The 22722-nt window shown below is 37.5% G+C and overlaps 1 protein-coding gene and 1 long non-coding RNA gene across 6 annotated transcripts in view; both read left to right on the plus strand.

Moving 5' to 3' along the window:
• Positions 1 to 22722, plus strand: part of TOPBP1 (DNA topoisomerase II binding protein 1) — a 79853-nt gene that overhangs the window by 47480 nt on the left and 9651 nt on the right. For 3 of the 4 annotated variants that reach the window (XM_082392616.1, XM_082392615.1, XM_082392617.1), the window contains 10 exons: positions 308 to 454; positions 572 to 674; positions 2262 to 2454; positions 3904 to 4124; positions 4977 to 5143; positions 5384 to 5495; positions 7407 to 7570; positions 8110 to 8247; positions 11023 to 11112; positions 11250 to 11411. In XM_082392616.1, coding sequence (XP_082248742.1) covers positions 308 to 454; positions 572 to 674; positions 2262 to 2454; positions 3904 to 4124; positions 4977 to 5143; positions 5384 to 5495; positions 7407 to 7570; positions 8110 to 8247; positions 11023 to 11112; positions 11250 to 11411 — 1497 coding nt within the window. Of the gene's footprint in view, positions 1 to 307; positions 455 to 571; positions 675 to 2261; positions 2455 to 3903; positions 4125 to 4976; positions 5144 to 5383; positions 5496 to 7406; positions 7571 to 8109; positions 8248 to 11022; positions 11113 to 11249; positions 11412 to 22722 lie in introns of those variants that run through there. The other variant, XM_082392618.1, reaches the window with a different exon arrangement.
• On the plus strand, positions 11430 to 21804 carry LOC309629134. 2 transcript variants are annotated; one of them, XR_014244877.1, is made up of 3 exons: positions 11430 to 17010; positions 17314 to 21365; positions 21687 to 21804. It is a non-coding gene; the product is annotated as an uncharacterized lncRNA (long non-coding RNA). The 2 variants fall into 2 exon arrangements; XR_014244878.1 differs by having other exon boundaries at positions 17314 to 21367; positions 21692 to 21758.

The following is a 22722-nucleotide window of genomic DNA, read 5'->3' on the forward strand; positions in this document are numbered from 1 at the left end:
CTTCTTTTCTTTCCTCTTCTTCCCTTTCCTTTTCTTTCTGGGTATTGCCTGGAATGTGATAGATACCTTGGCAAAAGCATAGAAATAGAATTAGATTTTATACTTTAGTGGACATGACATTTAAAAAGTGAGGACAATTTGTCATTTGATGGAATTTTTAAGTGTCAACTACTTTTCAAAACTTTAATTTTGTGGACTCTTGCCATCTTAGAACATAATGTATTGGCTGTCTTTATTCTACTTAACATCATTTATTTGCTAAGATTTTTTTTTCAGTCCTGTTTTAAAGCACACCATTGTATTGCAGTGTGCCCAAGAGTATAAACATCTTCCTGAATCTCTTTATCCACATACTTATAATCCCAAAATGAGCTTGGATATCAGTGCAGTGCAAGATGGCAGACTTTGTAATAACCGACTACTCTCAGCTGATTTGACAACGAAGGATGATGAGGTAGATGATATGGATGATACATTTACCCCCTCTTTAAGCTGAATGTACAATCATATATTGCTATGAAACCTTATACTGGGTTTGGTTTGAGAAATGGTAATTTTTCTCCTTCAATAGCCAGATCATTTGCCTGTAGAAGAAAATGATATAGACAGTATGACCATCAGTAATAAAGAATCAGCAACATCAAATGGAAATGGAAGGAATGACTCTAAAGGAGGTAAAATATTTTAAATTACGAACATAAAAAATTTATAAATATGTATCTTTAATATGGAATGCTTCCTTTGCATCAGATGGACAAATAAAAGTTTTTTTCTATGTTGCTGAATACAAGTAAAGCATATATTTGAGGATTGAATTGAGGTTCCGTGACAGTCATTAAGTAATAGTTAACAAAGCTTTAAGTGATTTAAGTGTGAAACCTGTGAAATGTGTGGAACTAGGTATTTTACAGAGTTAGTGTGACACAGCCCTATTCTATTAAAGGTAGGTGGAGTTGGTAATTTTTTAAACATTTGTCCTTTGGTTCAGTTCCTTTCAGTGACTTTCAAAAAGTTTTATTATGTGCACAATATATTTTAACATAAATTCACATGGTTTTAAAGGTACAGAAGGAGGTGTGAAAAGTTTCTCCCACCCTTCTGATGTTATTTTCTTATGGAACCTTCTAGAGCTGTTTTATGCGTACAATCAAACGTGTTTTCTGGGACTTCCCTGGTGGTGCAGTGGTTAAGAATCCACCTGCTAATGCAGGAGACATGGGTTCGAGCCCTGGTCCAGGAAGATCCCACATGCCACAGAGCAGCTAAGCCTGTGTGCCACAACTACTGAAGCCCGCGCGCCTAGAGCCCATGCTCCGCAACAAGAGAAGCCACTGCGATGAGAAGCCCGTGCACCGCAATGAAGAGTAGCCCCCGCTCGCCACAACTAGAGAAAGCCCGTGCGCGGCAACGAAGGCCCAACACAGCCAAAAATAAATAAATAAGCTTTCTCCTTCCCCACTTTTAAAAAAATATGTAAATACTGAACTATTTTATATTCTGTTTTATACTTTGATCCTGATCTTTTTATTTAACAGTTCTACCTGTGGAGTGTCTATTAGTACATAAGATCTTTTTCAGTCATTTTCCCTTTTTTTGGCAACTGTATAGTATTCACAGTATGAATGGCCCACTTTATTTAGCCAGTTCCTTTTGATGTGAATGTAGTTTATTTCTAATTTCTTGCTGTTATAAAGAGTGCAGCATTGAATAACCTTATATCTATAGGTGTCCTCTTTTTAATGGATTAATATTTTCTATTTTTCTCACCCTACCATAGCTTTCCCTGTCTATGATTTACCTGTTTAGTTAGTCCTACTCTGTTCATTCCAAAAATGTTTATTTAGTACCTACTTCAATGTTTAGTCTACAAGGAAACCAAAGATAAGTATGTTGTGGTCTGTGTTTTTGAGGACCATAGGGGAAAATCATAAATGACTGTAATGTACCTCGGTGTAGTACAGAACATGAGAGGGTCAGAAGCAGGCAGGGAGCTCTACAAAAGGGTGACGACTGTGGGTCTTAGCACAGTATCTGCAAAGGGCTTCCTGATTATTTCCTCTACAGTCCTTGTAGTAAGGGTTGCCTTTATGTTCTGCAGGATTCATAGTCTTAGAACATTACTATAGCCTATAGTAAGTATCTGATAAATGTCAAGTTAATAAATTTATGTTCAACCAAATCTAGACAAAATAGTTAATGTGAATAGGGTGTGATAGAAAGGAGAAACTTACCTTGATTGGTGTATTTGTGTTTGTTTCAAGCTCTGACACAGACCTTGGAGATGAGAGAGAACTTTCAAAAGCAGCTGCAGGAGATAATGTCTGCAACTTCACTAGTGAAACCCCAAGGGCAGAGGGCTTCCCTTTCAAGAAGTGGTTGTAACAGTGCTTCTTCAACCCCTGACAGCGCTCGCTCTGCCCGCAGCGGACGAAGTAGAGTCCTAGAGGCACTGAGGTCCGTACCTGTCGCTGATGGCAGAATAGCTTTTCCTTCCTTCCTTCCTTCCTAACTTTTCCTTCTTCCTTCTCTTGTTCCAGGCAGTTCTAGAATTCTTACTTGGGGACAGGAAGCAGAGGTTTATTCCATATGAAGCAACTGCTTCCAGCGAGGCATGATTAATACATTTTATTATCTCCCCTGAGAAAGAAATGATTTTAAGATCCAGTTTGCCTTGTTTGAAATGGATTCAATGGATAGTCCCCTCAGTTCTTAGTATTAGAATTAAATAATATTGTTATTAAACAGTAAGTGCATATATATATGTGTATATATATATTTAAGCAGTTATTTCTTATTGGAACTACATGCGTTTTGTATTCTCTTTATAAATCTATCTTCTAGGGAAGGTGATTACAGATCTTAGTGTGATGTGACATAAATTCAGTAGAATAACTTCGTCTTTTCCTTGATAGAAAAATCTCTAACTGTTTAATGAATTATGGTACTTATATCTTGAATTAACTGAACTGTGCATTTATCTACATTAACTGTATATTTCATGAGGCTATTTCTTTTATCTGAGTGCTGAGCAAAAATGTTTTTTTGTTTAATAGACCAGATCATGTTTTATCATTTTAGAGAGCCTAAATCTTGTGTCAAAGTCAGAGTAAATAAATACGCTCTGAGAATAAAAGGCCATCTTCCTTGTATTTGAGGCAAATGAACACTTTGGGAGTACCATCAGCTTTGGCAAATTATTTTTACTAAGATTCCATATATATATGGAATTGAAATATTCAGTATACACTGAATATATATGGAATTGAAATATTCAGTATACACAGTATTGAAGGAAGATATTGGAATTCTATTTACTTTCCAGTGGAATTGTTACTGTTATACCATAAAACATGTTTCACCCTAGTTCACTGTAAGGCTGTTCTACCTTAGACTCTGGGAGGTTTGGTTACCAGTAGCCAAAAGGACCTGCTTTTAAGGCAGCCTGTAGATAGTACACTTCCTGTGTAATTATAGTTCTTCCTATTTCCAGTGATAAAAATACAACTGTTGACTGGTCAGCAAAGTAACCAGGTTTCTAAACATTACCACGTTACCCTAAGCCTATATAATTAAGAGAAATCCCTTTTTAAAAGCAGTAATCATTTAGAATTTTTTTAAAATTTCTTGACAGTAAACTCCCCTTTTGAAGTTTTAAATATATGGACATTCAGTCAAAATATGTGTTTCATTTTCTAGGTAAAACAGATAAGTTTCTGGAAGAAACATTTTAAAAGTAAAAAATTTCCCGAAGTTCACTTATTCAATAAGTATTTTCAAGTGCTTACTATGTGCTAGATGGTGGACATATAAAGGTGAACCACCAATTTACAAGACTTACAGAATTTATGAGTGTGGATTTTGTTATGGCTATCCGTTACTAAAATTGTGACTTTTATTCCTTAGGCAGTCTCGTCAAACAGTACCTGATGTCAACACAGAGCCCTCCCAAAATGAACAGATCATTTGGGATGACCCTACAGCCAGGGAAGAGAGAGCAAGACTTGCCAGCAATTTGCAGTGGCCTAGTTGTCCCACACAGTACTCTGAGCTTCAGGCTGACGTTAAAAAATCAGAGGATTCTCCTTTCCAGGAGCCTTTACATGATTCAGAAATTGCTGAACAGGGTAACGAGAAAGAAATCTATTTAGTTGTTTGTATTAGGTACATGTTGACCTCTTGACAATAAACAGATAAGCACCTGTGGTTACTGTGGTTCTCTGAATTGTACATGCAAATGAAAAACTCACTAGATGTTTTAAGTGTAAACCCAAACCTTAGATTTGGGTTTAAACTTTAAGAAGTCAGAAAAATAATTATAAATTGAGGTAATTTATCAGTAAATTGAAAAATGTATTTTGATTCTTAAATTTGGAAATTTAGGGTTAGGCATTTTTTTCCCCGTACATTTTTCCAGTCCTTTTTGCATTGTGTAGTTAATGCTTGGTTTTTCTTCCAGTCATCTTATTTTCATTTAAGTCTTCTTCTGAATTCCACCCAGCACATACCTACATTTGGAGTTGTATGTGTTTCTTTCTGAATTCCCTATTTTTTTCTTCCTTGGACTTTACCTTGAAAAAAAAATACTTCCCATCTCTCATCATTGGTCATTTTCCCCCCCTTTCTCTTTCACATGATTATTTCTCTATACTAGATATTTAGATTTATCTCTGCTTCTGATTTTCTTCAGGTGTAGAATTGCTCTCATTTTAAAAATTTTGTTTACATTTTACTGGTGAGAGCGTGGTACTTAAAGAAAGGGGTAGGGAAACCCACAGATAAGCCATTTGCCCTTTTAAAGCTAACTAATTGCATTTAATTATAAGCTCTAGAAATAGGTTACTTCTTTTGGATGTACTTTTTACATTCCAGAATTTGTGTTTAATTTCATCTTGGCTAAGACAGATGAGAATATTTCCCAGACTTTGTTCTTAGTCGTATTTGGATAATATCACACTGCAGCATTTTATTGCCCTCAGCTGTCTGTGATCCTGAGAACATATGTGTGACTGAAGCCCCAAAACACCCGATCTCTGAAGAACTGGAGACTCCAATAAAAGACAGCCACCTGATCCCTACGCCTCAAGCCCCCAGTATTGCCTTCCCCCTAGCCAACCCACCTGTGGCTCCACACCCTAGAGAAAAGGTTCGTTTATCCTTAGTTTGGTGGTAAGGCTTTTGGATATTGCTCTTATGCTGCATTCAGAATTTATTGATATCAATATCAAGGGTTCGTCGAATGTTGAAAACTGCATTTCTTTGCACTCTATTATTATTTCTATATTTGATAACTCAGAAGACTAAGTAAAATGTCACTATAAAAGAACCATAGGCCTGATAACTTTTTTAATGTTAATTTTTTCTAAAATAAACTCTTCCATTCCAGATTATAACGATAGAGGAGACTCACGAAGACTTAAAAAAACAGTACATATTTCAGTTGTCATCTCTGAATCCTCAAGAACGTATTGATTATTGTCATCTGATTGAAAAACTAGGTACAAGTATTTTACTTAGGTCAAAAATATCCCATATGGTAACCTTATTTGGAAGTCAAATGTAGCTAATTATTGATATCATTTGTAAGCTGTAGAAATTGAGATTAAAAAGATGGGTAACTTGCCTCAGGCCATACACTGAGTCACCAGTAGAACTTTGATTTTATAAAGCTCTAATCTAAATCTAAAGTCACTGGGTCATAGCATTTAAATATTTAAAGATTTAAATTGAAACCAACCATTAAGGTTTAAGAATCTTGTGCTGCTTTGAGCGTTTGTTCATTGTTGAAACCTTGGACAAAATCAATGGAATTATAGACTTAAAATATGATTAAAACTACATTTTTATGAAGTTGAAGGTACAGTGACATCCAGACAGGAGCTCCTCCTCATGTGACATTCTTATTCCACTAGTTGTCAGGCTCTCCATCTGACACCATTTTGAAAGCAACATACTAGAAAGGTAAACTTTCTAGGAGCTACATTTTAAAGAGAAGAAAGAAAGAGGTGAAATTAATTTTAAATATATATTTTATTTAACCTAGTATATGCAAAATATTATATTCAATGTGTAATTAGTATAAAATATCAGTGAGATAATTTACCTTTTATTCTTACTAAGTCTTTGAAATCTGGGATATATTTTACACGCACAGCACATCTCAACTTGGGCTGGCTGTGCTTCAGGTGTTCAGTAGCCACATGTGGCTAGTGGCTACTGTATTGAACAAAGCAGCCCTATAGAGTTAAGAACATTACTGGAAAGAACTTAATATGACAGCTTGACCTAGAGAAAACATTAAGAAATAATGGTTGTTTTTAATAGTGGCCCTGAATCATCAAGAAAAGATTAAATGTCATTAGTGCTATCCTTTTAAGGATGTGGAGAACTATTTATTCTGTCGGTCACAGACTAAATTTGTTATGTAGAGTTAGATATTGATATTAATAACGGAATCTTTACCTATTGTTCTTTTGTCACTGTGATTCTGGGTGAGTTACTCTGTACCTGTGTCCTCATGTGTAAATTGCACATAATAATAGTACGTTCATAGAGTTGTGAGGATTAAATGAGTTAATACTTTCAACTTTCAACAGTCCCTGACATGTATATAGTAAGTGCTCAAAAAGTCTTGTTGCTATTATTATTAGAGTCATCTGTAAAGCATGAGTGGAGCTCCATTGTTTTGTTGAAATCTTAGAAAGTTCTTGATACCACTCTGCCTAACCTCTAAAGTGTAATCAAAAGCCATGCTTTACATAAGCTTACATTTACTTATGCCTTCTTCTGTCCTCAAAGTCAGACTTCATAATACATATCTGAAAAAAGGATTCAGCTCCCACCTTCTTCATCTCTATTTACGTAGTGTTTTCCTCCCAAACTTCTGTGTTGGTCTACTGACCTTATTTCCACTAAAAGCAGAAGAAAAATTTTTTCTTCTGCTTTTAGTCTGTAGATTCCCCCTTTGAACAAGGATTTAGTATTGAGATAGCAAAGAATTTTTCTTAATTATATTAGATCTGATAATGGCATTATAGCTGTATGAGAAAATTTCCATGTATTTTAGAGATGCATACTGAATACATAGGGATAGATTAAAATGATATCTGGTATTTGCTTTAAAATTGTTAAGCAAAAAAAGGGGGTAGTTTGAAGTAAGGATAGTGAAATTTTGATAATTTTAGACCCTAGGTAGCCAGTGTATGGCAGTTCATTTTACTGTTTCATCTACTGTTGGATTTTAAATTTTCATAATAAACATTATTTTATAAAAAAATATATGTAAAGTACGTTAGGGGTTTTGTTTATTGGTGCATTTTGTTTATAAATAATTCCTCTGCATAGTTGAGGTACATTTTCCCTCAGGAAAAGTTAAGAATCAATAAAGGACCTATTTTTTTCTAATCAAGGTGGATTAGTGATTGAGAAGCAGTGCTTTGATCCCAACTGTACACACATTGTTGTGGGACATCCACTTCGAAACGAGAAGTATTTAGCTTCAGTGGCAGCTGGGAAGTGGGTGCTCCATCGCTCCTACCTTGAAGCTTGCAGGACTGCTGGGCGCTTCATGCTGGTGTGTATGCAAATTCATGTGAAGGGTTGTTTTTCTTTAAGAGTAAAGGTCGTAATAACTGATTCCAGCACATAAAATATTAAGCTAATTATTTGAAATATTTTGATTCCTAACTGACCATCGCAGTAATATCTATCATGTACTTTTTGAAGTTTTCCATCAAGATCATTCAGGGATCTCGCCTGTGTAGACAGGTAATCAAGCTGTTAATACATACCTCCTCTGAGACCATGTCCTTCTGTGAAGTTCATCTTACAGTAGGTGAAGCCCAATAATCTATTACCAATTGCTAAGGTATAGTTATCTGTTTCTTAGAAATGTATGCAATATTCTTCTGATTTCTAATCAAAAGCCAGATGTACTTGACTTTCATATGAAGCCGAATTAATCTACATTTCCTCCATGCTCATAAACTGATGCTTACTTAGTATCCTCTGTATTTAGAAGAATGGAATGTATAGCTTGTAACTCTTATTAGATTGTGGATTCTTTGAGGACATATTCTAGGAACTCAAAAGTTTGTTGGACTAATTCTCTAGGAAGAAGACTATGAATGGGGAAGTAGTTCCATACTTGATGTTTTGACTGGAATCAGTGTACAGCAACGAAAACTAGCACTTGCAGCAATGAGATGGAGGAAGAAAATCCAGCAAAGACAACAATCAGGCATTATTGAGGTATTAACGTATATAATTATGTAGGTAGTATAAATGGCATTCGATGTCATGACTAGTCCAGATTTTTTTTTTTTCAGAGAATGTGCTTGACAAAATAATAATTCTGTTTGTCTTTTATCCCTTGATTGATATACTTAATTTGGACATTCTAAATTGAGCTTAGTGTTAATTCCTAATTCTTCTAATTGTGATCAACAGTAAGATATATATAATGTTGATAGCTCTCTTAAAAATCATTTATATGTGTAAAATGTGACCCATACTGTATTTCTTACAAAGAGTCTTTCTAGCATCCAGCTTCAGGGCTTCTCAACTTGAGGTCCACACACTCTCCCAAAGGAGTTTTATAGATCAAATTCAGGAAGGCTATATACACTTTGTTTTTGTTTTGTTTTGTCTTTTATTGGAGTATAGTTACTTTACAATGTTGTGTTAGTTTCTGCTGTACAGCAAAGTGAATCAGCCACGTGTATACATATATCCCCTCTTCCTTGGATTTCCTTCCCATTTAGGTCACCAGAGAGCCCTAAGAGTTCCCTGTGCTATATACATTCTGTTCTCATTAGTTATCTATTTTATACATAGTAGTGTATATATGTCAATCCCAATCTCCCAATCCATCCCACCCCCTCCCTTCCCCCCTTGGTATCCATACGTTTATTCTCCACATCTGTGTCTCTCTTTCTGCTTTGCAAATAAGTTCATCTATACCATTTTTCTACGTTCCACATATATGCGTTAATATATGGTATTTGTTTTTCTCTTTCTGACTTACTTCACTCTGTGACAGCCTCTTGGTCCATCCACGTCTCTACAAATGACCCAATTTTGTTCCTTTATATGGCTGAGTAATATTCCATTGTATATATGTACCACATCTTCTTTATCCATTCCTCTGTTGGTGGACATTTAGGTTGCTTCCATGTCCTGGCTATTGTAAATAGTGCTACAATGAACATTGGGATCCAGGAAGGCTATACACTTTGGATGGGGGAAGAAATACATCCTTATTTTTACTAACCTCTAATTGAAAGTTAACATTTCCTTCATTGTAAGTCTAGGCAACAAATTGCAACACTATTAACAGTACTGTGATTTTGCCCCACAGGAATCAAATATTTTTGCTTGCATTATGATTGCAACTTGAAATACTGTTTATGTTTGTCACAACTTTAAAATAGTACATACAGACCTCCCCAACTTGTCATGGTTCGACTTTATGATGGTGCAAAAGTGATACACATTCAGTAAAAACCATAGTTCAAATTTTGAATGTTGGTCTTTTCTCAGGCTAGCATTATGCAGTACGGTATTCTCTGGTGATACTGGGCAGCGGCAGCAGCCACAGCTCCCAGTGAGCCACGTGATCATGGGGGTAAACAACCGATACACTTAAAACCATTCTGTTTTTCACTTTCAGTATAGTATTCAATAAATTACATGAGCTATTCAACCACTTTATTATAAAATTGGCTTTGTGTTAGATGATTTTGCCCAACCACAGACTAATGTAAGTGTTATGAGCATATTTAAGGTAGGCTGGGCTGGTAAGCTATGATGTTCAGTAGGTTAGGTGTATTTAAATGCTTTTTTTTTTTTTTTTTTGGCTGTGTTGGATCTTAGTTGTGGCACATGAGATCTTCGTTGAGGCACGCGGGATCTTTCATTGCAGTGCATGGGCTCTTCGTTGGCGTGCAGGCTTCTCTCTAGTTGTGGCACGCAGGCTCCAGGGCGCATGGGCTCTCTAGTCGTGGTGCGTGAGTTCCAGAGCATGTGGGCTCTGTAGTTTGCAGCATGCAGGCTCTCTCGTTGAGGCATGCGAGCTCAGTAGTTGTGGCACACAGGCTTAGTTGCCCCGTGGCATGTGGGATCCCTGGGACCTGACCAGGGATCGAACCTGCATCCCCTTCATTGGAAGACAGATTCTTTACCACTGGACCACCAGGGAAGTCCCTAAATGCATTTTTGACTAAACCGTATTTTCAACCCTATGATGGGTTTAATATAGAAGCACATCTATTATTATGTCACAAATTTTGAAATATTTTGATACTTTTCAATAAAATTGTTTCTTTTGTAATACTTTGTATTTTATTTTGGACATTTAAAAAACATTCATATGGTATGGAAATTACATCTCAATAAAGCTGTTATTTTTTTTAAAGTTATTTAGAGAACAGATCCATAGGTTTTACTAGACTTCCAAATGGGTCCGTGGCTCACAAAAAGGTTAAGAACCCGAGTTATATCATCTTTTGTGTTATATTCTGAGTTCTCTGCTGTCTCCAAGTCCCTGTTAGCCTTGATTCCCTTTCTTTTAAAGTAATTCCACTGGCTTCTGTTAATTGTTAATTCTGTACTTAAATATTTTATGTTTCAAATTTGTAAACATTTTCAAGAGAAATATTAACTGGAGGCTACATCTAATCTAAGAAGCTGTGCTTTAGGCTCTACCTTTGATTAGTTGTAAGAAAAAAATAGTAGAAAAGACTAAACAAATGTCAAGTTGCTTTGTTTTAATGTTACCTAATCATTAAATCATTTTCCTTCATTCTTCAAGTATTTATTGATGGCCTACTGTGTGCCAGACACCGTGGCTATGTGTTTCAGAGTATTCTGACCAAGATAGTTATCAGTGTGTTCATCAGAAATAAAGGTTATAAGATTATTCATTGGCATAAAACTAAGTCTACAGAGAAAATAATGTATTTTTTGTATTATTTTGTCATTTATTTTTCCAAATAATTTCAACACTGATTATTTTTTTATTTGTAGGGGGCATTTAGTGGATGGAAGGTTATTTTACATGTCGATCAGTCCCGAGAAGCAGGATTCAAACGTCTTCTTCAGTCAGGAGGAGCAAAGGTTTGTATTGACAAGGTTGCTGTGATCAATTCTTGATTTTCTGTGCTTTCTGAGATGGTAATCCTTTACGTGTAGATTATACAGTTGAACTACTTTGAAACACTGATAGATTGTGATGCTTTTTGTTTTTTCCTTAGGTGCTACCTGGTCATTCTGTATCTTTATTTAAAGAAGCTACACATCTCTTTTCTGACTTTAATAAACTAAAACCAGATGACTTGGGAGTTAATATAGCAGAAGCTGCTGCCCAGAATGTATACTGCTTGAAAACGGAATACATTGCTGATTTTCTTATGCAGGTTTGTAAGATCCTGTCCTTGACCTCCTTGCCACCAGAAATGTGCTTATATGCATAGAGACATAACTACACAACAAAACCCTCGGCTTGTTATTCATAGAATGTTAATCTCTTGTTAGTCTCCCCCATTCAACCCCTTTCAGTTTCAGTCTATTTTTTAAAATAATGAAAACCTATGTAAACATTTAGCCTAGAAGTTAAATATGAAACGGGTATAAAAATCTGGGTACCTCTAAAAGTGCCCTCTAAAATGTTGGAATATAAAGAAAGCAGAAATTGATTCCAGGAGTCCAAGGAGAAACATTTATCCAAGGGTCCTTTTTAAATTTTCTTGACCTTTTGTTTTGATACACTGTAAATACCTGTGTTAGACAGTAAGGGAAATGAAGCACTTACTACATGGAGGGCTCACTATACTCCTGTTCAGAATTGGCCTATGTTGGGTGATTTGAATGGGCAAAGAAAAATCTTCTTGACACCAGAGTGCCTAAAATGCCATCAGGAATCAGCAAGATATGACACATGATTGTAAATGTCTTACAACAAAGGATTTCAAACAGATTAGTGTAGAAATAGGGAGAAACCAAAACTAACCTGCTTTGTGGTTGTTGCTGCTTGTGCTTGGAAGTTGGTCAGCTTTTAATAGGAGTGCCTGAAACATGCATACAAAGCCTCTGTCATAAAGCAGTGGGGTGTATTGATTAGGACTTAGTAAACCAGTACTAGCTCTCCTTGAACATCTAAATAACTTTTTAAAAATCTCTATTTGTTGAGACATGAGGTTTTAAAATATTACCCACTGGGAAAAGGGCAGGGATTGGGGAAATGTAGAGAACCTCCCATACCTCATCCCTCCAGAAATTCCTGGTTGTTTCAGGGATACAGCTGCCATCTAAGATGGGACCCAACATAGATTAATTGCTTAAACTTGTGCTGTGTTAAATGTTTGTACATGTGCTATAATTTTGGGGTATTTTTTCTTTTTACATAAAAAAGAGTGTATAGAAAATATGTCCTGGTTAAAGAATAGCAAAATGTCATCAGGTGCCCAGGATAAGAAATAGAAGATTGCTAGTCCCATAGGAGTTCCCTGTTGCTCCTTCCCGGTTGTTCATGTCCCTGCCTTTCTCAGGGTTGTAATGTGTGTCAAATACTAGATGTCTGGAGAAACACATTGGGGAGTGAGCTGCTCTGTATTTCTGCATCTGAGCTCATTATTGCCTATCTCTAGCTCTCAGGAGTAGGTCAAAACAGAACACTTCTATAACGTGAAGCAGCAGGCTAAGGAGGGGAGAGCAGCAGCATCATGTCAAGTTCATGGCCAAGATAAGCCAAGCACAGATAGGACTCTGAGATAGGCTCACCCCAGTGTTCTGACTTCAGCTTAGAAACTAGGTGTGGTGGCTGCAGGGATCTTGGTGATGACAGCCTTCAGCATGTCTTCAGTCACATTGCTGCAGTCTGGTTGTCACCCTCTGTCTACTTCTGTACACTGCCATCATCCCAGGAGCTCCATTCACCACCATTTGTCTCTTTTCTGTTGAATCTCCTGTTTCTGAATCGCATGTCATCCTGATCTGCTGTCTCATTGTGATGGAGGTCTCTTCTCGTAACTTCTTGAGAGGGAACACATGGAAGGTAAATTGAGACTTTCTATGTGTGGAAATTCTTTTTTCTATGCTCATTCCTATTAGACTGATAGTTTGGCTGGACATCAAATTCTAGGTTGGAAACTGCTTTCTCTTAGACTTTTGATTGTCTCCTTGCTTCTAGTATTGCCGTTGAGCAGCCTAAAGCCATCTGATTCTTAATCCTTTATATGTAACTGTAATCTAGTTAGGAAGTTCTTTTTGCCCCAGTTCTATGAAATTTCAAAATGATACACTCTCATGAGGATCTGTTTATATTATGCTGGGCACTTGGGCCCTTTCTGGTCTGGTAACTTCTATCTTTGAGTTCTGGGAAATCTTGAATGATTTCAATGATGAGGGGTTTTTTTTCCACTTTCTCTTCTCTCCTTCTGTACTTCTGCTATTTGTATATTAGATTTTATTATTTTTCACTTATTTTTATCTTTTTGAGAGATTCTTGCAGTTCAATATTCTATCAACTTCATTTTGCTATCATGTTTTAGACGTGTTTTCATTTTTTGAATTTACATTTTATTGTTTTAATGTTTTCTTGTTTCATCGATTAATACCTTCTGTGAGCTCTCAGAGGATTTATTGATGTATTTTTTTAAGTTTTCTTATCTCTGCATAGTTTCTACTTCCACCAAGGTGTATTTTTCCCTTTATCTGGGTTTTTATCTTCCATGTTAGAAGAATTTATCAGATATCTAGTAATTCTTGGTTTTCTGTCCATGATTAAGAGTAGGGGGTAGGGACTTCCCTGGTGGCGCAGTGGTCAAGAACCCGCCTGACAGTGCAGGGGACACAGGTTCGAGCCCTGGTCCGGGAGGATCCCACATGCTGCAGAACAACTAAGCCCGTGTGCCACAACTACTGAAGCCTGCGCGCCTAGAGCCCGTGCTCCACAACAAGAGAAGCCACTGCAATGAGAAGCCTGCGCACCGCAACGAAGAGTAGCCCCCACTTGCCGCAACTAGAGAAAGCCTGCACACAGCAATGAAGACCCAACACAGCCAAACATAAAAATAAATAATTTTTTTAAAAATCACTTTAAAAAAAAAATAGGGGGTAAAAAACTGATTAGAAGTACTGAGCACAGTTGGGTCTTGTCCATTTTGAGCTGGGTGAGATGGTGTGGGTGAACTAGTTATTGGACACCTCTCTTAGATTCATAACTTTATGTGCTTCTTGAATTGTTTCATTTTTATCCAAAGAGGAGTCTTCTGATCTGCCTAAATAATGAGTCTGGCCACCTTTTTTTTTTTTTTTTTGAATTGAGATACAATTGGCATATAACATTAGTTTCAGGTGTACAAAATAATGAATGATTCAGTATATATGTATATTTTATGAAATGATCTACACAGTAAGTCTAGTTAACATCCATCACAACACATAATTACAATTTTCTTTAATCTTGTGATAAGAACTTCCAAAATGGAGTCTCAACAACTTTCAAATATACCATACAGTAATATTAACTATAACCATTATGCTGTGTATTATATTCCCACAGCTTACTTATTTTATAACAAATTTGTACCTCTTGACCACCTTTATCCATTTTGCCCACCCCTCACCCCCCTGCCTCTGTCAAGCAACCACCAGTCTGTTCTCTGTATCTATTGAGTTTTGAGGGTTTTGTTTTTTTTAGATTCCACTTATAAGAGATCATACAGTATTTGTATTTCTCTGTCTGACTTTTTTTGCTTAGCATAATGCCCTCAAGGTCTATCCATGTTGGCACAATTGGCAGGATTTCCTCTTTAATGGCTGAAAAATATTCCATTTTGTGTGTGTGTGTGTATACATACCAGTTTTTCTTATCCATTCATTCATTGCTGGACACTCATGCCTTGGCTATTAGATATCTTCGAGTTAGTGTTTTTGTTTCCTTTGGATAAATACCCAGAAGTGGAATTGTTGGACCATATAGTATTTCTGTATTTAATTTTTTGTGGAACCTCCATACTGTTTTCCAGAGTGGCTGCACCATTTACATTCCCACCAATGGCACACAAAGGTTCCATTTTCTCTGCATCCTTGCCAACATGTGTTATCTCTTGTCTTTTTTATGTTAGTTATCCTAACGGATGTGAGGTGGTATCTCATTGTGGTTTTGATTTGCATTTCTCTGTTGATTAGTGGTGTTGAGTACCATTTCATGTACCTGTTGGCCATCTGTATGTCTTCTTGGGAAAAATGTCTATTCAGACCCTCTGCCCATTTTTTAATCAGATTTTTTTTTGCTGTTGAGTTGTATGAGTTCTCTATATATTTTGGATATTAACCCCTTATGAGATATATAATTTGCAAATATTTTCTCCCATTTGATAAGTTTCCTTTTCATTTCGTTGATGGTTTCCTTCACTGTGCAGAAGTTTTTTGGTTTGATATAGTTTCACTTGTTAATTTTTGCTTTTGTTACCTCTGCTTTTGGTGTCAAATCCAAAAAACTATCACCAAAACCAGTGTCAAGGAGCTTGCTGCCTATGTTTTTTTCTAGGAGTTTTATGGTTTCAGGTCTTATGTTCAAGTCTTTAATCCATTTTGGGTTTATTTTTGTGTATGATGTAAGATAGTGGTCGAGTTTAATTCTCTTGCATGTGGGGGTTCCGTTTTCCCAACACTATTTATCAAAAAGACCATCTTTTCCCTATTGTATATTCTTGGCACCTTTGTCGTAAATTAATTGATCATGTATGCATATATTTACTTCTGGGCTCTCTATTCTGTTCCATTGATCTATTTTTGTGCCAATACCATATTATTTTGATTACTGTAGCTTTGTAATATAGTTTGAAATCAGGGCGCATGTTGCTTCCATCTTTGTTGTTCTTTCTCAACATTGCTTTGGCTATTTGAGATATTTTGTGGTTCCATACAAATTTTAGGTCTGTTTGTTCTGTTTCTCTGAAAAATGCCATTGGAATTTTGATAGGGATTGCATTGAATCTGTAGATTGCTTTGGGTAGTAAGGATATTTTAACAATATTCTTCCAGTACATGAGCACAGATTATCTTTCATTTATTTGTATCTTTTTCAATTTCTTTCATCAGTGTCTTACAGTTTTCAGTTTACAGATGCTTTACCTCCTTGGTTAAATTTTTTCCCAGGTATTTAATTTCTCTTTTTTTAATTTTTAAATTATTTGTGTCTTTATATTTAAAACAGCTTTTTTGTAAACAGGATATAGTTGGGCCTTGCTTTTTATTCTCTGGAATGTTTAGTCCATGATGTAATTACTGATACTGTATTTTTTTTTTCGCCATTTGTTTTTGGTTTGTCTCTTCAGTTCTTTGTTCCTCAGTTCTTCTTTTCTTGCTTTTTTTGATATTTAGTATTTTTTTAGAATTCCATTTCATCCATTGTCTTTTTTAAAAAATATTTATTTATTATTTATTTGGCTGTGTTGTGGCATGGGGGATCTTCGTTGCCGTGTGCGGGATCTTTGTTGCGGCTTGCAAGATCTTTAGTTGCTGCACGTGGGATCTAGTTCCCTGACCAGGGATCAAACCCAGGCCCCCTGCATTGGGAGTGTGGAGTCTTAACCACTGGGCCACCAGGGAAGTCCCCTCCATTGTCTCTTTTTTTTTTTTTTTTTTTTTTTTTAATTTTATTTATTTTTGGCTGTGTCGGGTCTTCGTTGCTGCTCGTGGGCTTTCTCTAGTTGTGGAGAGCAGGAGCTACTCTTCGTTGCAGTGCGTGGGCTTCTCATTGCTGTGGCTTCTCTTGCTGCAGAGCATGGGCTCTAGGCACACAGCCTTCAGTAGTTGCAGCACGCAGGCTCAGTAGTTGTGGCTCACAGGCTCTAGAGGACAGGCTCAGTAGTTGTGGCGCATGGGCTTAGTTGCTCCACTGCATGTGGGATCTTCCCTGCCCAGGGCTCGAACCCATGTCCCCTGCATTGGCAGGCAGATTCTCAACCACTGTGCCACCAGGGAAGACCCTCCATTGTCTTTTTTTAAGTATTTGTTTATTTATTTATTTATGGCTGTGTTGGGTCTTCGTTTCTGTGCGAGGGCTTTCTCTAGTTGTGGCAAGCGGGGGCCACTCTTCATCGCGGTGCGCGGGCCTCTCACTATCGCGGCCTCTCTTGTTGCGGAGCACAGGCTCCAGACGCGCAGGCTCAGTAATTGTGGCTCACGGGCCCAGCTGCTCCGCGGCATGTGGGATCTTCCCAGACCAGGGCTCAAACCCATGTCCCCTGCATTAGCAGGCAGATTCTCAACCACTGCGCCACCAGGGAAGCCCCCATTTTCTTTTTAAAGCAAAAACTTCTCTGCTTTTTTTTGGAGGGGCGGGGGTGTTTTGCTCTACAGATTACAATATACTTCCTTAATTTTTCATAATCTTCCTAGAGTTAATATTGTGCCACTTTGCATAAAATGCAGAAATCTTGAACCATATAGATTCCTTTGCTTCCCCTGTTCTTCAAACCAAGGTCCAGTAAACTATAGCCCACAGGCCAAATCCAGCCCACTGCCTGTTTTATTAATAAAGTTTTATTGAAACCAAGTCACGTTCATACATTTGCATATTCTCTTTGGCTGCTTTTGCACTACAACTGCAGAGTTGAGTAGTCGCAACAGAAATTTGCAACTACTAAAATATTTAATGTCTGGCCCATCTATCTGTTTTAGCCCCACAGTACAGTGTTATACTTTAAGTAAGTTTTGCTTTAAACAATCCAATGTATTTTAAGGAAATCAAAAGGGAAAAAAGTCTTTTATATTTACCCTAATATATACCATTTTGAGTGTTATTTTTTTCTGAAGACCTAAGTTTCCATCTGGTATCATTTTCCTTCAGCGTGAAGAACTTTCTTTAGTTTGTAGTACAAATATGATGGGGACCAATGCTAGTTTTCTTTTCTTTTCTTTTTATTTATTTATTTATTGATTGATTGATTGATTGATTAATTGATTGCTATGTTGGGTCTTTGTTTCTGTGCTAGGGCTTTCTCTAGTTGCGGCAAGCAGGGGCCACCCTTCATCGCGGTGCGCGGGCCTCTCACTATCGCGGCCTCTCTTGTTGCGGAGCACAGGCTCCAGACGCACAGGCTCAGTAGTTGTGGCTCACGGGCCTAGGTGCTCCACGGCATGTGGGATCTTCCCAGACCAGGGCTCGAACCCGTGTCCCCTGCATTAGCAGGCAGACTCTCAACCACTGTGCCACCAGGGAAGCCCACTTTTCTTTTTTTTGAAAATGTCTATTTTACCTTTATTATTGAAGATTTTTGGCAGGATATAGAATTTGGGGTGGAGTTTTTTTTCTTCTGGTACTTTAATAAAGACTTCATTCTCTCCTGGCCTCCATTGTTTCTTTTTCTTTTTACTTGTTTTAAAAATATTTATTTTTTTAAATAAATAATATTATTTTGGCTGCGTTGGGTCTTAGTTGCGGCACTTGGGATCTTCGTTGAGGCATGCAGGATCTTTGTGGCATGGACTCTTCATTGTGGCGCACAGGCTTCTCTCTTGTTGTGGTGTGTGGGTTTTTCTCTCTCTCTAGTTGTGGCACATGGGCTCCAGAGCGCCTGCGCTCTGTAGTTTTGTGGAATGCGGGCTCTCTCGTTGAGGTGCACGGGCTTAGTTGCCCCAGGGCATGTGGGATCTTAGTTCCCTGACCAGGGATCGAACCTGCGTCCCCTGAATTAGAAGGAGGACTCTTTACCACTGGACACTGAGGAAGTCCTAAGGCCTCCATTGTTTCTGATAAGAAGTTAATGGTAATTTGAATTGTTCCCCTTTATGCAATGTGTCATTTTTCTCCTGGCTGTTCTCAGGATTTTCTCTTCATCTTTGATTTTCGACCATTTATATTTCCAGGTGTGGTTTCTTTGTATGAATCCTGATTGGTATCCGCAAAGCTTCTTTAAACTTATGTGTCTCACCAAGTTTGGGAAATTTGGGGCATTATTTCTTCATTCTGCTATTTTTTCTGCTTCATTCTTTTCTGTCTTGGAATTCAGTTACTCATGTTACTCTTTTGATATTGTCCCACAGGCCCTTAAGCCTGTATTCACTTATTTGCAATTATTTTTCTCTGTGTTCTTCTGATTGCCCAATTCCTATGTCTCTATCTCCAACTTCACTGATTTTTTTCTGTTATTTTCATCTGCTCTTAATCCTATCCAGTGAGACTTTAAGTCTTATATTTTTGGACTTCCCTGGTGGCTCTGTGGTTAAGAATCTGCCTGCGAATGCAGGGGACGCGGGTTCAATTCCTGGTCTGGGAAGATCCCACATGCCGCGGAGCAACTGAGCCTGTGCACCACAACTACTGAGCCTGTGCTCTAGAGCCCGCACGCCACAACTGCTGAGCCTGTGCGCCACAACTACTGAAGCCCGCGTGCCCTAGAGCCTGCACGCTGCAACTACTGAGCCCACACACCACAACTACTGAAGCCCGTGTGCTCTAGTGCCCGCATGCCGCAACTACTGAGCCCACATGCTGCAACCACTGAAGCCTGCGTGCCTGGAACCCATGCTCCACAACAAGAAAGCCACTGCAATGAGAAGCCCGCGCACCGAAATGAAGAGTAGCTCCCACTTGCCACAACTAGAGAAAGCCCACGCACAGCAGTGAAGACCCAACACAGCCAAAAATAAAATTTTTTAAAAAGTATTATTTGTTTATATCTAAAAATCTCTTTGGTTCTTTTCTGTGGTTTCTGTTTTTGTGCTGAGATTTCCTCTGTTCACTCACTTCAAGCATATTTTCCTTTATATCATTAAGAACAGTTATGATAGCTATGTTGGAATTGTCTACTATTTCCAACATCTGGGTCATGAGCAAGATGTTCTGTTACTTTTTTTTTAATTAAACTTTTTATTTGGAAATAATTGTAGATTTACATGCAGTAGTAAGAAATAATACGGAGAGATTCCATGTACACTTTCTCCAGGTTCCACTAGTGGGTAGCATCTTGCAAAAACTATAGTACAGTATTACAACCAGGATATTGGCTTGATACAATCCAAGCTTATTCAGATTTCCCCAGTTTTACTTCTATTCATGTATATGTGTGTATTTAGATTTCTGCAGTTTTATCATGTGTAAGTTCATGTATCTGTCACCACAGTCAAGATACAGAACAGTTCTATCACTACAAGAATCCCTCATTTTTTAAATCTTAAATAAATGGAATTAATAGTAGTGTGTAAACTTTGGCAGTTGGCTTTTTTCACTCAGTAAAATTCCTTTGAGATTCATCCAGATTGTTGCATTTTTATGCAACAATGAATACATTTATTACCTTTTATTTCTGAGTAGTACAGATGTACCACAGTTAATCATTAACCTATTGGAGGACATCTGGCTTGTTTCTGTTTATGTACAGCTTCATATGTGAATATAAGATTTCATTGCACTGGGATAAATGCTCGAGTGTGTTTACAAAGTGGGCATATTTTACATTCTCACCATCAATGTATGAGTGATCCAGTTTCTTTGTATCCTCACCTGCATTTAGTTGTCATTTTTTATTTAGCCATTTCATTTGGTGTATGATCTCTCTTGTGGTTTTAACTTGCATTTTCCTAATGGCTAGTCAAAGTGAACATCTTTTTGTGTTCTTATTTGCCATGTTCATATCCTCTTCCTTGAAATGTCTCTTCATGTCTTTTGTCCACTTTAATTGAATTGTTTTTTTTACGCTTGAGAGTTGTTTGTAATAGATACTAGTCTTTTGTTGGATATGTATTTGCACATATTTTCTCCCAGTCTGTGGCTTATGTATTCATCCATTTACCTTTATCCTTTTTTTTTTTTTTTTTTTTTTTGGCTTAGCCACACAGCTAGCAGGATCTTAGTTCCCCAACCAGGGATTGAACCCATGCTCCCAGTAGTGGAAGCACTGAGTCCTAACCACTGGACCACCAGGGATCCCCTACCTTTATCCTCTTAACAGGAATTTTTGCAAAACAGAAGTTTTAAAAAAGGTTTTATAGTTTTTACGTTTTATGTCTATGATAATACGTAGAGGTGTAAGGTTTAGGTCAAAATTGTTAGGAGTTTGGTTGAGGGGTTTTCTGCCTCAGAATGTCCAGTTGCTCCAGCACCATTTGTTAAAAGAACTGTACTCCATTTAGTTGCATTTGCACCTTGGTCAGTATTCAGATGTGCATTTTGTGTGGGTCTATTTCTGCATTCTCTGTTCTGTTCCATCAATCTATGTGTCTTTCCCTCTGCAAGACTCTTAATTACTGTATACATAATAAGTCCTAATATTAGGTAGTGATTCCTTCCTCTTTATTCCTCTTTTTCAAAATTGTTGTTGCTATTCTAGGGCCTGTACTTTTTTTTTTTTTTTTTGCCTGTGTCTTTATATGTAAATTTTTTTTTTTTTTTTTTTTTTTTTTTGGCTGTGTTGGGTCTTCGGTTCATGCGAGGGCTTTCTCTAGTTGAGGCAAGTGGGGGCCACTCTTCATCGCGGTGCGGGGACCGCTCTTCATCGCGGTGCGCGGGCCTTTCACTATCGCGGCCCCTCCCGTCGCGGGGCACAGGCTCCAGACGCGCAGGCTCAGTAGTTGTGGCTCACGGGCCCAGCTGCTCCGTGGCATGTGGGATCTTCCCAGACCAGGGCTCGAACCCGTGTCCCCTGCATTAGCAGGCAGATTCTCAACCACTGCGCCACCAGGGAAGCCCTATATGTAAATTTTTAAATAAGCCTGTTTGTCTATAAAAATACCTTGCTATGATTTTGATAGGAATTACATTAAACCTACAGATCAGTTTGAGTGTTTGACATCTTTACTATGTTAAGTCTTTTAGTCACTGAGGACAGCTTATCTCTGATTATTTAGGTTGTCTGATTTCTTTCATGGGCATTTTGTAATTTTCAGTATATATATATTTTTTTCTTAAGTTGATACCTAAGTATTTCCATTTGGGGGGGTGATTGTTTTTTCTTGAGAATAGTTCATGTTCTGCTTCTTCACGTGTATAGTAATTTTGGATGTATCCTAGAAATTACAAATCAGTTGTAGAGACTAGATCCTGTCATGTTCTTCTGAAGAGGAACATTTTATTTGTTTAGCAGGCAGTTTACTTGGCTGACCTTCCACAGTGAGGGGCAGCTCAAATCTTAGTTGGGTTCTTTGAGCCTTACCTTGAGTCTCTGCACATACATGATTTAGGGGTCAAGCAAGGATTTGGTCAGCGTTTATAACACAGAGTTTGGAGCTCCTCCCAAACTTTCTGGAATTTCCCACCTCATTTTCTAGTGCTGTGGTTGCCATTCTGTCCTCTGGTTCTTCAAAGTTTTCTGTTAGAGTTTTAGCCAGTGAACATGACACAGACAGGGGCTTCTCCTCAGACTAAAAGCCATAAAAAATGAAAAGGGGAATTCATCCCATTCCACTCAAAGATTTTCAAAAATTTACACTAAACATAACATTTCACAGTTAAATGATAGCTATTAACTGTATTTTACCATATTTTCCATATTCTGTATTTAATCCATATTTTACAGATGAAACCATTAAGATCTGAGCTAGCCCCACTCTGCCTGAGCTATAAACTCATTTTTCTGATAAAAGGTGAAATTTTGTTACACAGGATCTGTTCACTGAAGGTGACAAGTGCTAAATAGCTACCTTAAAAGACAAATGTTTAAGTTTTTTGGTCATAAAGCAGAGTAAAGGAATCTATTACCTAATTAACAGTTTGAAATC

This window comes from Balaenoptera borealis (assembly GCF_965194805.1).
Source record: "Balaenoptera borealis genome assembly, chromosome: 5".
In the NCBI taxonomy this organism is placed as follows: Eukaryota; Metazoa; Chordata; class Mammalia; order Artiodactyla; family Balaenopteridae; genus Balaenoptera; species Balaenoptera borealis.